Source organism: Podarcis pityusensis, assembly GCF_964106645.2.
Source record: "Podarcis pityusensis genome assembly, chromosome: 6".
Taxonomy (NCBI): Eukaryota; Metazoa; Chordata; class Lepidosauria; order Squamata; family Lacertidae; genus Podarcis; species Podarcis pityusensis.
In genome coordinates, this window is record NC_138030.1 from 8894779 (window position 1) to 8907288 (window position 12510).

The 12510-nt window shown below is 42.6% G+C and overlaps 1 protein-coding gene across 2 annotated transcripts; it reads right to left on the reverse strand.

Annotated features, from left to right (window-relative positions):
* Positions 1-1174: 1174 nt before the first annotated feature.
* Positions 1175-9105, reverse strand: MRGBP (MRG domain binding protein). 2 transcript variants are annotated; one of them, XM_081011498.1, is made up of 6 exons: positions 8505-9105; positions 7514-7635; positions 6092-6173; positions 4185-4259; positions 2675-2805; positions 1175-1834 (listed from the first exon to the last, which is right to left on the reverse strand). In XM_081011498.1, the coding sequence occupies exons 1-6, from the start codon at positions 9088-9090 to the stop codon at positions 1787-1789; spliced, it is 1044 nt and encodes a 347-aa protein (XP_080867624.1). In that variant the 5' UTR covers positions 9091-9105; the 3' UTR covers positions 1175-1786. The 2 variants fall into 2 exon arrangements, with proteins under 2 accessions (XP_080867624.1, XP_080867623.1); XM_081011497.1 differs by having other exon boundaries at positions 1175-2805.
* Positions 9106-12510: the final 3405 nt, after the last annotated feature.

Here is a 12510-nt window from a genome sequence, read left to right on the forward strand (position 1 = left end):
CGTTCTAGAATGGAGAATGAGTACTTGAGCTCTTGCAGGACATGACATGTAGAGAGCCTGAGAAGTAGGGAGTTAGCAATTCAGGGTATTAAAATTCCACACTGTTTAATACTTAAGCCCTTCTTAGGCAATGCTCCTGAAATAAGAGCCTCTCTATATATGCGCTGCTGTACATGCTCACCATGTGCATCCTGTTTTAGCTGCTCCGTTCTCCCATTGAAGTAAATGGAGGAAGCCCTTGCACTGACGCAAAGGTTAACTGTTCCAGAAACCCTTCCTGCAATCCCTATCCTGGAAGTCAAGATAACCCCACAATTAATTGGTAGTTGCTGTAACAATGAGCTCATACATGTTTATATTCACTTGCTTTGATATAAGCTAATTGGCATGCTTTGATGCTATCCTTATCTGTGGAGGGCTTGGGGTGCTGGGCTCTGAGCCCAGAAAGTGGAACTGTCTGTAAGATTAGGGCATTTGCACCTATGTCCTCATCTGGTGATGGGAAGTCCTGACCCATGACGTATGCTACCTTGTGTATAAAGAATGTATTAATGTCTGCTTGGACAAGCCATCTGCTTGCTGCGGTGTCCGTCCCATATCTCTGAGAGGCCTGGCAGGCTGATTTGCTGCAAGTCTACAGCTTTCTTTAATAAAGTACTAAAACTGATCCCTCTGGTGTTTTTAACACCCTTCTTTGATATCCCTGCACCAAACCACTCCCACAAGTCCTCCTTTGGGCCTGCGGTTCACAGCAGCCCTTGTGTACAAGGCGCTTAGGGTAAGCATGGAACTGCTGGATTGGACAACTGCCCTCAAAACTATCAGGGCTGGGGGTGGGCGGTGGGAAGCAATTGTTAGAAATCTTTATCCTCTGATCACAAATCACACTCCATGTGCAATTCAAAAGCACATGATAGCAACTCTGTACCATGGCCTTCATTATAATTACAGAACAACCTGACGCTAAAATTCATCCTAGGCCTAATTCTCACAGATGAGATGGAAAAACCTACAGAGTTTTATTTCTTCATCTGATGTTTGTGATGAATCTTAGTTAAGAAGCTGGGATACAGGGAAGATTGATTCTTCTCTAGAACAAAGCTAACTTGGTATATGCAGTAGAATGAAAGTGTTTGCTATATCCCTGATAATTAGGATGAGAGACACTGCAATATGAAGCGTGGGCTGGAACTCTTTATTGCATAGCAAAGGATAATACAAATGCATAACTCCGTAGCTTTTCAGCTACCTTTTCATTCCTTTGCTTGTTTTGTTTTTCTTTATAAAATACATGTTTCCCAACTTCACTAAAATAAGAGGAAATTTTACTATCTGATCATCAGGAAATGATGAATAACTGGATCTCTGGTTTTAGCAACTTTGCATACAAATCCAAAACATTAAGTGAAAACTACTTCTGAAAGTAGAGTAACAAGACAAAATTATCATTTTCAACACTTCCATTTAAGAACTCCTGGCAAAAATAACGTTTTGTTTTTTTCAAAAAAAGGAATTAAATAATGAATATAAAATACATACATACATATATATATATATTTGTCCCGATCTGGCAAATCCCTCTCATGCAAGTGATTTCACTTACTTGAATGGAAGTGCTCACATTGAAGACTTTGCAGCTAGGACATTAATATAGTACAAGTGGTTAAGACAAGAGTCACCATTTCTTCTACTCTTACCAGTTTGTGCTGAACCTTCCAATATACATATGACATTTTCTTTTAAGCCTCCTTAGAGAGAATATGTAGCCCAGATATGAGGAAATTGTTCATCCTGGTTTTAAGATGTTTAATGACCTTTGTTCTGCTTCGGCAATCTGAAAAAATAAATGTACACCTCCAGTTTGGAAGAGGCAAAGCTGATCATAATTTAAGCAAAGAATGCTCCTTCTTCATTTTGCAGGCGGTGTGTATTTTTTGCATGCTTATTCAGCCAGAACCAGTGGCATTTGGAACTAATTCTCACAGAACAGTAACCGACTTAAGACACTTATTACGTCACTAAAATTAGCAGCTGCAGCTCAAGATACAAACATCACCCAAGGTTGAAACCAGCCATTCAAGAACCATGGTCCCGTGTTTCCATGAATGGTTGTTCCAAGAGGGATGTTTAATACGTAGACTGGAATTCAATGTTGCGTTCTTCCAATCATTCTGTCTCCGCAAGAATTACAGCTTGCCTGATGGAATGATCCCCCCAACTCCTCGCAAACAAGAAACTGGGTTCTCATTTTGGAAGGCATGTGAAGGAAGGAGAGTGGGAAAAGCCTCACTGTGTAAGCAGCCCTTGTGCTGGGCTTCCCCTAATGGGGCTGGTTAGGTGAATCCCATTCAAGAGTGTGCAACTGGTATGTAAAAAAAAAAGCCACATCCTGACTTTTTCAGTAAACACACGTTCTTAAGGCTGCCAGCTTCCCATGCATCCCAAAGTTGTAAGGCTAAAGATACTGTTCAGCTCCTTTCCGCCGCTCTATGCTAACCAATAGCCCAGGCATTTATCTCTCATTTCCACCCACATTGTGCTAACTAGACTCTAAAATCTCCTTGCTGCCTAGGCTCCACTGTTCAAACATGCTTATGCCTTGCTCAGCCATTGCTTATGTTCTGCGCCGTTTTGCAGCACTTGGACTGGAAGGATTGCTATTTGCATTCAAAACCTTCTCAGTGACTCTGTTCCGCTTTCTCTTATCTGCTCCTTCTTTTGATCCAGATTCAGACGAGCTTCTCTCTTTCTCCTTACTGCTTGGTTTCTCAGATGCTTTGGCCAGGCTTCCCATAGATCCATATACTGAAAGAGAATTAAATGAAAGATTATGCATCAAATGGCATCCATCGCATTATGGCCATGATCCAAGGCAGAGTCAGGTGCATGCGAGCCCTGCCCAATGGTCAGGTGGGCCAACTTTTTTAAAAAAGGAAATACAAGCTCTTTGCAGAAGCACACTCAACTCACTTTAATTATATGGGCAGAAATTCTAATAATAGAAAAATGCCCCGGATTAAAGCTACAAAACAAAATATTAAAGGTCTGATCTGGAGTTTGTCTGCCCCATGAAAATACCTCTCAGCCCCTGATCTTGGGGTTGCCTTGGAACAATATTCTGAACACTTCTGAAAGAACTGGGGATGCTCCCAGGAGTCTCATGATCACATTTTTGCAAACCACTTTGATGCTTTCCCTTACAATTATGTGGTATATAAATTTTATGAAATAAAAAATAAAGAATCATGAAAGCATAGATGGAACAAAACTGAAGGAGCACTTCCAAAAACCAAATGCGCTGTTTCAATATATGTTCACTGGTTGTGGCAATGCATTTGCAGAAATCTTTAGCTCTGTGACTATTAGAAGTGCGCCTGAACCTTTCCAAAAGAACGAAGGGAATTATCTTCAAGGTGCTTTCAAGAAGGTTCTCGGGTATCCGGCACATGGGCACCCCTGACCCCCACAAACCATAAAGACACTGCCAATCAAAACAGCAGGCCCAAGACAAAAAAGATCATGCCAAATTATTATTATTAATTAAGTTCACTTGGCACCTTTTCCTACAAAAGTAACTCAAGGTGACTTAACAAAAATAAATAAATAACACATACATTACAGCCAGCATAAAACAAAACAAGAAAAAACATAAAAACACAATTCGGAACTCATTCTTGTGAGAATCAGAATGTGGACCTCTTTTCTCCCCACTTCTGATTTAGAACTAACCCAACTGTAGAGGAACCGGCTATATTTCACAATCCAGTAGCGGCTATTTTCTCTGTACTATCCTACCTTGTTAGAATATGGTAGCTGGAACCAGGACCCACATGTGACGTGGCTGAAAATCAGATTCCAGAACACTGTGGCCCCATTAGTTTGTTTAAATTGGTTTAATGAATGTCTCTCCACCCCAGATTTCAACTAGAATAAGCCAAGAAATAAACCCTTGGCTTATTTCTACCTTGCCACTTGTGGTTTGTTTGAAACAAAACAAGTCACAATCTGAGTTTTAGTGACAAAAAGCAGTGTGCTGGAGATCAGTGCAGTTGCCCAGGGTGATGGTAGGAAGGAACATTTGTGATTAAACCAGAGATCAAAACAAACTATGGCTTAAGAGTGATGAGCGAACCAGGCCTATGGATGACACATCATTTTCATATGCTAAAATGAATAACTCATACCTTCTTCAGGACCTGCGTGCGATTCCATCTCTTCCTTTATCTCTTCTTTCACATCATCTTCAATCATCACTTTACCTGTGGGAATGATTATGAGTGGAGTGATGGTGAAGATGGCACTGATTCAAATTCAATTTCCTCTTTACTTCTCCAGGCATGCTCATGGCAGCAATATGCACTGAATTAAAGGGATCAGTCATTGCCAACAGCCCCCGGCTCCCAATAAGGCTATTTTAAATCACTTAGGAAGCAAAACTAGATTGTTTCAAGCAGTAAGCTGACAACAGCAACTGAAGTAGAAAAATGCAAAGAAATGATAAGGGAGCTATCATCTAAGCACAGATGGTGTTTCCTTTTGAAACTTGTGAATATAAATATGCAATATTTTTTATATTGAGAGTACATCCACCTCAACCATTCCAAGCACTTAAAAATTACCCCTGCAAATGAGGTGTAAAGGCTGCTGATTTTTGAGTGCAATCCAAGCCTCAACCCCTTGTTGGCAGGAATGTGTAGAGAAGCATAGCTCTGCTACATCTGCAGCCCAGCTGCTCGTAGCAACAATTATTGTTGTTTTTTCTTGAAATCCCCATACCAGCTCCAGGTTCCAGATCAGGCCTAATGCCATTGGGTGACAGCAGTGAGACTGTCTCAGGATCTAGTAGATCCTGGGCTGTTTGGGCCAAATTCCCTCCCTGCTCTCAAAATATCCTATATCAGGGCTTTCTACTGGCCTACGCTGGTGAGGATTCTGCCAGTGACCTCCCACCTGCCTGTTCTGCAGCTGGCTGACTCAGCAGCTGGAGTGAAGGGCCCCTCTACTCAACTGAACCACCCGCTCAAACTGACATAAAGGGGGCTTGGACTGCTTTGTTAATATATATCTGCAAACGATTGCATTTTGTTTTTCTTTAATTTTAAACAGAATGCTCTTCCCAACAGACAGTTCTGGAATTGCTCCACTACTGAAAAGACAAGAGTACAAAAGAAAAAGAAAAAGTGGGGGGAGCTTTAAAAATATTTTAAAACCTAGCCATACCCAACTGATATCAGTTGAATCATTTCCTTAAAAATGTGAACACCCACAGCCCAAATTCAGTCCAGATTCCATCAGTATTCGGTCTCATTATTCTTTTGCTGCTTACTAAAGCACCAATCAAAATTGTTCAAATGTTGTAATCAGGCTTTTGAATACATTTGTGTCTGCTTTCCATTTTTCTTAAATAGAAGCATTAAAAAGCAATCCAGATTTGAACATCTTCAGAGACTTCATCCAGGCTTTTGGCTAATTAAACAATCTCTGGCCTTTTAAACTCTATTGGGGGGTATTTTTGTTTGTTACTATGACATGTATTTTTGTGGTTTTATATTCTAAACCGCCCTGTAATCTTTTGATGAAGGGTGGTATATAAATTTCATCATCATCATCATCCAGTGTAGTGGTTTAGGCTGCAATCCTATACACTACAAGCTAGCCAACCCCTGATGTTGCATCGCTACAACCCCCAGCATCTCCTGCCAGCATGGCCAATGATGATTCGATTTATTATACTTCTCTGCTGCTTTTCATTCAAATGAATGCCAAAGCAGCTCACAAACAACAAATCATCATAATAACACAATAGGACATGATGGCAGTTGTACTCAAGCAACATCTGGAGGGTATGTACACTTCCTCAAGGCTACATCCCTTTAAACCGAATGGGATATATTTCTTTAAAAAATCCTATGCATCCTTGTTGGGAAGGCAGCCCCACTGAACACAACAGGACTTACCATTGAGTAAAAAGGCATCAGAGTATACTGAAAGAGACTGGGTCATGAAAGAGGAAGTCCTAGAATAAAATCTTGCCTGTGGTATATAAATAGTAAGTAATGTTGTTATTACTAAGACTGCTTTTGGGTCTCACCTTCTTTTACCTCTTGAATAATTTCTTCAGGGAGGCTGAAGTTTTTTTCTGAGTTGGGGAAGGGAAGAATCTCAGATTCATGCTTAGAAATGTTTTAAAGAGAAAGAAATCTATAAATAATTTGGTTATACCAACAATTCAGATTTTCTAAACCAAGGGTGGCTAACATGGGGCCCTCCAAACATAGCTGTACTACAACAGCCATCATCCCTGACCTAGGCCACAATGGCAAGGACTAAGGGGAGTTGTAGCTTAACAACATCTGGAGGGCCACAGGTTAGCCCAACCATATGCTAAACAAATGCAAAGGTAATCGTCATCACATACAATTTATAATTATTACCCAACAACAACAAAAGAAAATACTGAAATGATCCTTCCATTTCAGGGACAACAAGGAATATATTTTATTTTGTAATGAAATTGCATAATAAAACTACAGTCATTTAAACCTGTTCATCAAGAACTAAAGAAACAAAAATCCCTGCTTAATTTTTTTTAATGAATGTTTCAGATATGCAATTTGGCATGTTCCAGGCAAGGACAGAATTGGTGTCAATTAGAATGCACAGAGCTGCCATATCAGATTCTGCAGTTATTTAAAAATGCACGTGTTTAAAAATTTCATTGGTCAACTACGTCCAAGCAAAGCAGAATAACATAAACATCGGTGAAATCAATATGTTTCAGACAATCAACTGGAAGAATAGATAATACAAATTAAACACAGCTGCTGTCCATTTGGGTTCTTGTGTATTACAATGATAAATGAAAAAGAAATATCAAAGATGGTATTTCCTTTCAGCAATGGTTTTGTGGAAGGAAGCAAAACAAAATCCAAGACATTCTTTCACTTGTACCTTGTATGAGAACTTTGGTTCCCCTAAAGAACCGTGCAGATTCTTATGCAAGTTACTGATTAGTTAAGGCACCTTCCTCGGATCATATGAAGCCTTTATGACGAACTGTAAAACTTAGATGCTATTAAGGCCTAGTTGCTGTGGACAGCAACCGTGCTAACAAGGATAGCAAAGATTTAGGACATAATGCACACTGTAACCCTATCACAAGTTGCCAGGACCAGAGCATCAAACCAAACATGACCATGGCTTTTTTGGGTGTTGGACTCGGTGTGAGCAGCTTCCACAGGCCAGATGGATGCCTCAGAATCCACCTGAAGGCAGGAAAAAGCCGTTCACAAGAGATCATCTCCCTTAGGCTTTATCTGCACGTACAGAGGGAATGGGAGGATCAACAACACAGCAAATTGTTTCCCTTTAATCAGGAGCTCATGCACTAATAGGGGACACAACGGTACCCGATTCTGCTTGTGGTACATCTGCACATACGGATTGGACCTCTGACCTGTGGAGCAGGAGCATCTCAGGCACTGGCCTCAGTTTATTGGTTGGTGACACTTACCAGCGCTTGCATGTCATACATGGTGCTTAAATGGTCCCAGATGACTTTGGAAGAAATCTGCCTCCCGATATTCTGGCTGAATTTATCACGGATGCAGATCATGTGAAAATGGCGATTCACACCTGGAATGGCAGAAGGGAGTGAGAAGGAGAAAACATACAGAGAGAGGGGTGTGTTTTGTCTTTTTTTGAAAGACTTGATTAAAATCCTGTAAAGCACTATGCGCCCTGACGGCACTATAAATGATAACTGAAATTTGGTCCCACCCTATGCCCTTCCTTGCACTAACACAGATTATTTCGGACTGCGAAGTCCTGGCGGCAGGGACCCATCTTAATGCCCTTTATCTTTACTGCTGATCATAGAATTATAATGTTGGAAGGTATCCCTAAAGGTCATTTAGCCCAACCCTGTGAAATGCAGGAATCTCAACCAAAGCATCCATGATGGGGCTACATACATCTTAAACTAGGTAAATGAGTGTTTGCAACCTCAAAGCACACTTGGAGGTAGGAGGAATCCAGCCCTATTGAACACAGTGAGCATTAATTCTGGGTAAAAAAAGAGGCGGGAAAGCGCTATTTTGTAAAACGAATGTTAAAAGAGCACTTTAACCACCTCAGGGTATAAAAGATCACAACTAAGGGATCGAACCATTTTAAGTCTATGTACTTTTTTTTTTAGAAGCAGGGTGCAGGAAATGGCTTCCAGGGCACTCCATGGATAATGATGATGATAATGATAATGATAATGATAATAATAATAATAATATCTTTAAATTTGCACACCGCCCTTCACCCGCAGATGTCAGGGCGCTTCACAGCCTATATGGCGTGTGTGTCCCGTCCCCCCACCCCTCTCTATATGCCCTTTCTCCTGACAGGCGTCACCCCGCCTTCAGCGCTCTCGTCCGCGGCCGGCGCCTCTACTCGAGCCCGAGGCTCGTTCCGCGGCCTACGCCCCATCCCCCCACCCGCCGCCTTCTCCTCACCGACGGGCTTGTGGCCCAGCATGGCGTGAAAGAGGCACACCTCCACCTCGGGGCTCCACACCACCGGCACCGGCAGCGGCGGCGGAGGAGGAGGGGGAGCCGCCGCAGCCGTCATGACGGTCATCGCCGAGGCCGCTGAGGAGACGCTCGACGCCGCCGAAGCCGCTTCCTCGGGCGCCGCTTGCGGGGCGGGCTCGGCCGACACGGGCGCCGCAGGCCCTGAGGCCGGGCAGGGGGCCTTCAACCCCGCGTCTGCCGCCGCCACCGTCGCCGCCGAGCTCTCCGCTTCGCCCATGGCCGCCGCCGCCGCCGCCTCCACGGAGAGCGGGCCGGGCGAGAGCGGAGCGTCCCCTGTCGGCCGCCCTCCCCGAGGGAAGCGACCGAGGGCGGGAAGCTGAGGGGAGATCCCTCTCCGCGGGGGGAGAGGAAGAAGGTGCCCCCGGGGCTCAAGGCCTCGCTCAGGACCCGGCCTCTTTTTCCCCCAGGCGTCTTCTTCGAGCGGGAAGGGGGGGGGGATTGCACTCTGCGCCGGCTCAGGAGCGCTTTTGCCCGGGGGCGTGTTGTGTGCACGACAGCAAGCAAGCATCAAGGAAGGAAGGAAGGAAGAAAACAGGCAAATAGACACAGAAAGAAAAGAGAAAGAAAGAAAACAAGCAGACACTAAGAAAGAAAGCAGAAAACAAGCAGATAGACAAGAAAGAAAGAAAGAAAGAAAGAAAGAAAGAAAGAAAGAAAACAGGCAAATAGACACAGAAAGGAAAGAGAAAGAAAGAAAGAAAACAGTCAAATAGACACAGAGAAAAAAGAGAAAGAAAGAAAGAAAACAGGCAAATAGACACAGAAAGAAAAGAGAAAGAAAGAAAACAAGCAGACACTAAGAAAGAAAGCAGAAAACAAGCAGATAGACAAAGAAAGAAAGAAAGAAAGAAAGAAAGAAAGAAAGAAAGAAAACAGGCAAATAGACACAGAAAGGAAAGAGAAAGAAAGAAAGAAAACAGTCAAATAGACACAGAGAAAAAAGAGAAAGAAAGAAAGAAAGAAAGAAAGAAAGAAAGAAAGAAAGAAAACAGGCAAATAGACACAGAAAGAAAAGAGAAAGAAAGAAAACAAGCAGACACTAAGAAAGAAAGCAGAAAACAAGCAGATAGACAAGAAAGAAAGAAAGAAAGAAAGAAAGAAAGAAAGAAAGAAAGAAAACAGGCAAATAGACACAGAAAGAAAAGAGAAAGAAAGAAAACAAGCAGACACTAAGAAAGAAAGCAGAAAACAAGCAGATAGACAAGAAAGAAAGAAAGAAAGAAAGAAAGAAAGAAGGCAAATAGACACAGTAAGGAAAGAGAAAGAAAGAAAGAAAACAGTCAAATAGACACAGAGAAAAAAGAGAGAGAAAGAAAGAAAGAAAGAAAGAAAGAAAGAAAGAAAGAAAACAGGCAAATAGACAGAAAGAAAAGAGAAAGAAAGAAAGAAAGAAAACAGGCAAATAGACACAGAAAGAAAAGAGAAAGAAAGAAAACAAGCAGACACTAAGAAAGAAAGAAAGAAAGAAAGAAAGAAAGAAAGAAAGAAAAGCAGATAGAAAGGAAGGAAGGGTTCGAACGGGGGGGGGTACTCTTTCCCCTTTATTTTTGTTATTACATATACCTGGCATGGGAGATTGTGGACTCTCCTTCCTTGGAGGCTTTTTAGGCAGAGGTTGGGTGGCCGTCTGTCATGGATGCTTTAGCTGCACTGCAGGGGGTTGGGCTGGATGACCCTCAGGGGTCCCTTCCAACTCTACATTTCTATGCCAGTTGAGAAGCCTGCCATGGAAGGAATTTTATCCCCAGAATCAGTAAAAGCTCGGCATTAAAGTCAGGATGAAGCTGGCATAATCTCTCTCTCTCTCTCTTGCTGACTGACACACTCCTTCTCACGTGTGTGAGAGCGATAGATTATGTCAGATTTATCTTTGTTTTAATGCTGAGTTTTTACTGATTCTGGGGATAAAATTCCTTTCCTGGCAGGCTTCACGAGCGGCATGTGTATGCAATAACAAAAAGAAAGGAAAAACAAGGGAAACAATGCTTTCGTTCCCCTGTTCTTTATTTCTTCTCATTGTTGTGCATACAGTTGTGGTAAGAGTGCTCCTGAGCAGGCGCAGAGTGCATTTCCCTCACCATCAAACAGCTCTGAGGGCAGTCACACTGTGTGGGAGAGAGTGTGTGTCTTAGGGCTGCCCCTCTCAAATATTACTGTACTGAGTTTTAATCAGTGGCTTGATGGATTAAATAGGTGTAAATCTGCATTCAAATAAAACAATAGGCAGGGAATGGCTTTCCGTCTTTTTTGATGCAGACTAGGAGTCTAACTTCTCAGCCCTCTGTTTGAAGGGCTGTCTCCGAAGAAGGGAGAATGGGAAACGACCTTGAAATTTCTTATCCACAATAAGCATTTTGATAGCAACTGAGCAGGCATTCATGTCTCCTGGCCGTAGACTTGAGGTTTATAGTTTGTATTGAAATCATAGCACTTGTCTGCATCCTTACGTTACGTTATCATACGGAAGTTCCTTGCAAAACTGTTTCATCTTTGTGATGCATTCCCACTTTCGGTGGTTACCTAAATGCAGGCATGTGTGCCAGGCATGCACAATCTCAGAAGACCATCTCCTTTCCATTGTTGTTGTTTAGTCATTTAGTCCTGTCTGACTCTTCGTGACCCCATGGACCAGATCACACCAGGCACTCCTGTCTTCCGCTGCCTCCCGCAGTTGGGTCAAACTCATGCTGGTAGCTTCGAAAACACTTTTCCAATCATCTCGTCCTCTGTCGTCCCCTTCTCCTTGTGCCCTCCATCTTTCCCAGCATCAGGGTCTTTTCTAGGGAGTCTTCTCTTCTCATGAGGTGGCCAAAGTATTGGAGCCTCAGCTTCAGGATCTGTCCTTCCAGTGAGCACTCAGGGCTGATTTCCTTCAGAATGGATAGGTTTGATCTTCTTGCAGTCCATTGGACTCTCAAGAGTCTCCTCCAGCACCATAATTCAAAAGCATCAATTCTTTGGCGATCAGCCTTCTTTATGGTCCAGCTCTCACTTCCATACATCACTACTGGGAAAACCATAGCTTTAACTATATGGACCTTTGTCGGCACCCTTGTCCTTTCCATTACAGAATGGAAATGCAAACTTTGAGACAGTCCACCCTGTTGATTTGATTCATCGGAGTTTGCATTGAGTCTCATTCAAGAGAATTCGATTTTAGCAGGCAGGCTATACAGGATCACAATTTTAGTTACTATTGCATTGGTGTTCCTAGCCTGCTCACTGTGGTGTTGTTGTTTTTTTAAAAATTTAAAGTGCTTACTGAAGTAAGTACTGTACTTACAGTAAAAATAAGCAAGAATATACATAAAGATTGAGAGAAAAGAAAGCAAAGAAAAATATAGAACGCAGTTCTATTTTTAAATAAATTAAAGCTTCCCACCCACTTACAAAAGCTATGTATGGTCAATGGGCTGGTGAAAAAAAGAATGTTTTCATCTGATGTCTGTAGATACATAACAATGGAACCTGGTGAACTTCCCTGGGGAAAGTATTCCATAAGCAGGGAGCCGACACTGAAAAGGCCCCGCTCTCATGCTGCCACCCTCCAGACTTTCCACTGAGGGGGCACATGAAGAAGGGCCTTGGTAGATGGTTGTAGGGACTGGGTTTCATATGGGGAGAGGTGGTGATTGAGGTTTTGAGGTCCTGAGATGCATATAAAAAGGCTTTATAGGTCAAAACCAGCACTTTGGGTCCAAAAACTAATTGGTAGCTACTGCTAGTTGGGTATGGATTGGTGTTGTGTTCTCAGACCGTCTTGCCCAGGTGAGCAATCTGGCTTCCGAATTCTGCACAAGACTTGGCCTGGAATGCAAAGAACTGACAAGGATATGTTCTCTGTTAGTAATAGTAGTTGTTTAGTCCTTTAGTCCTGTCCGACTCTTGTTGACCCCATGGACCAGAGCACGCCAGGCACTCCTGTCTT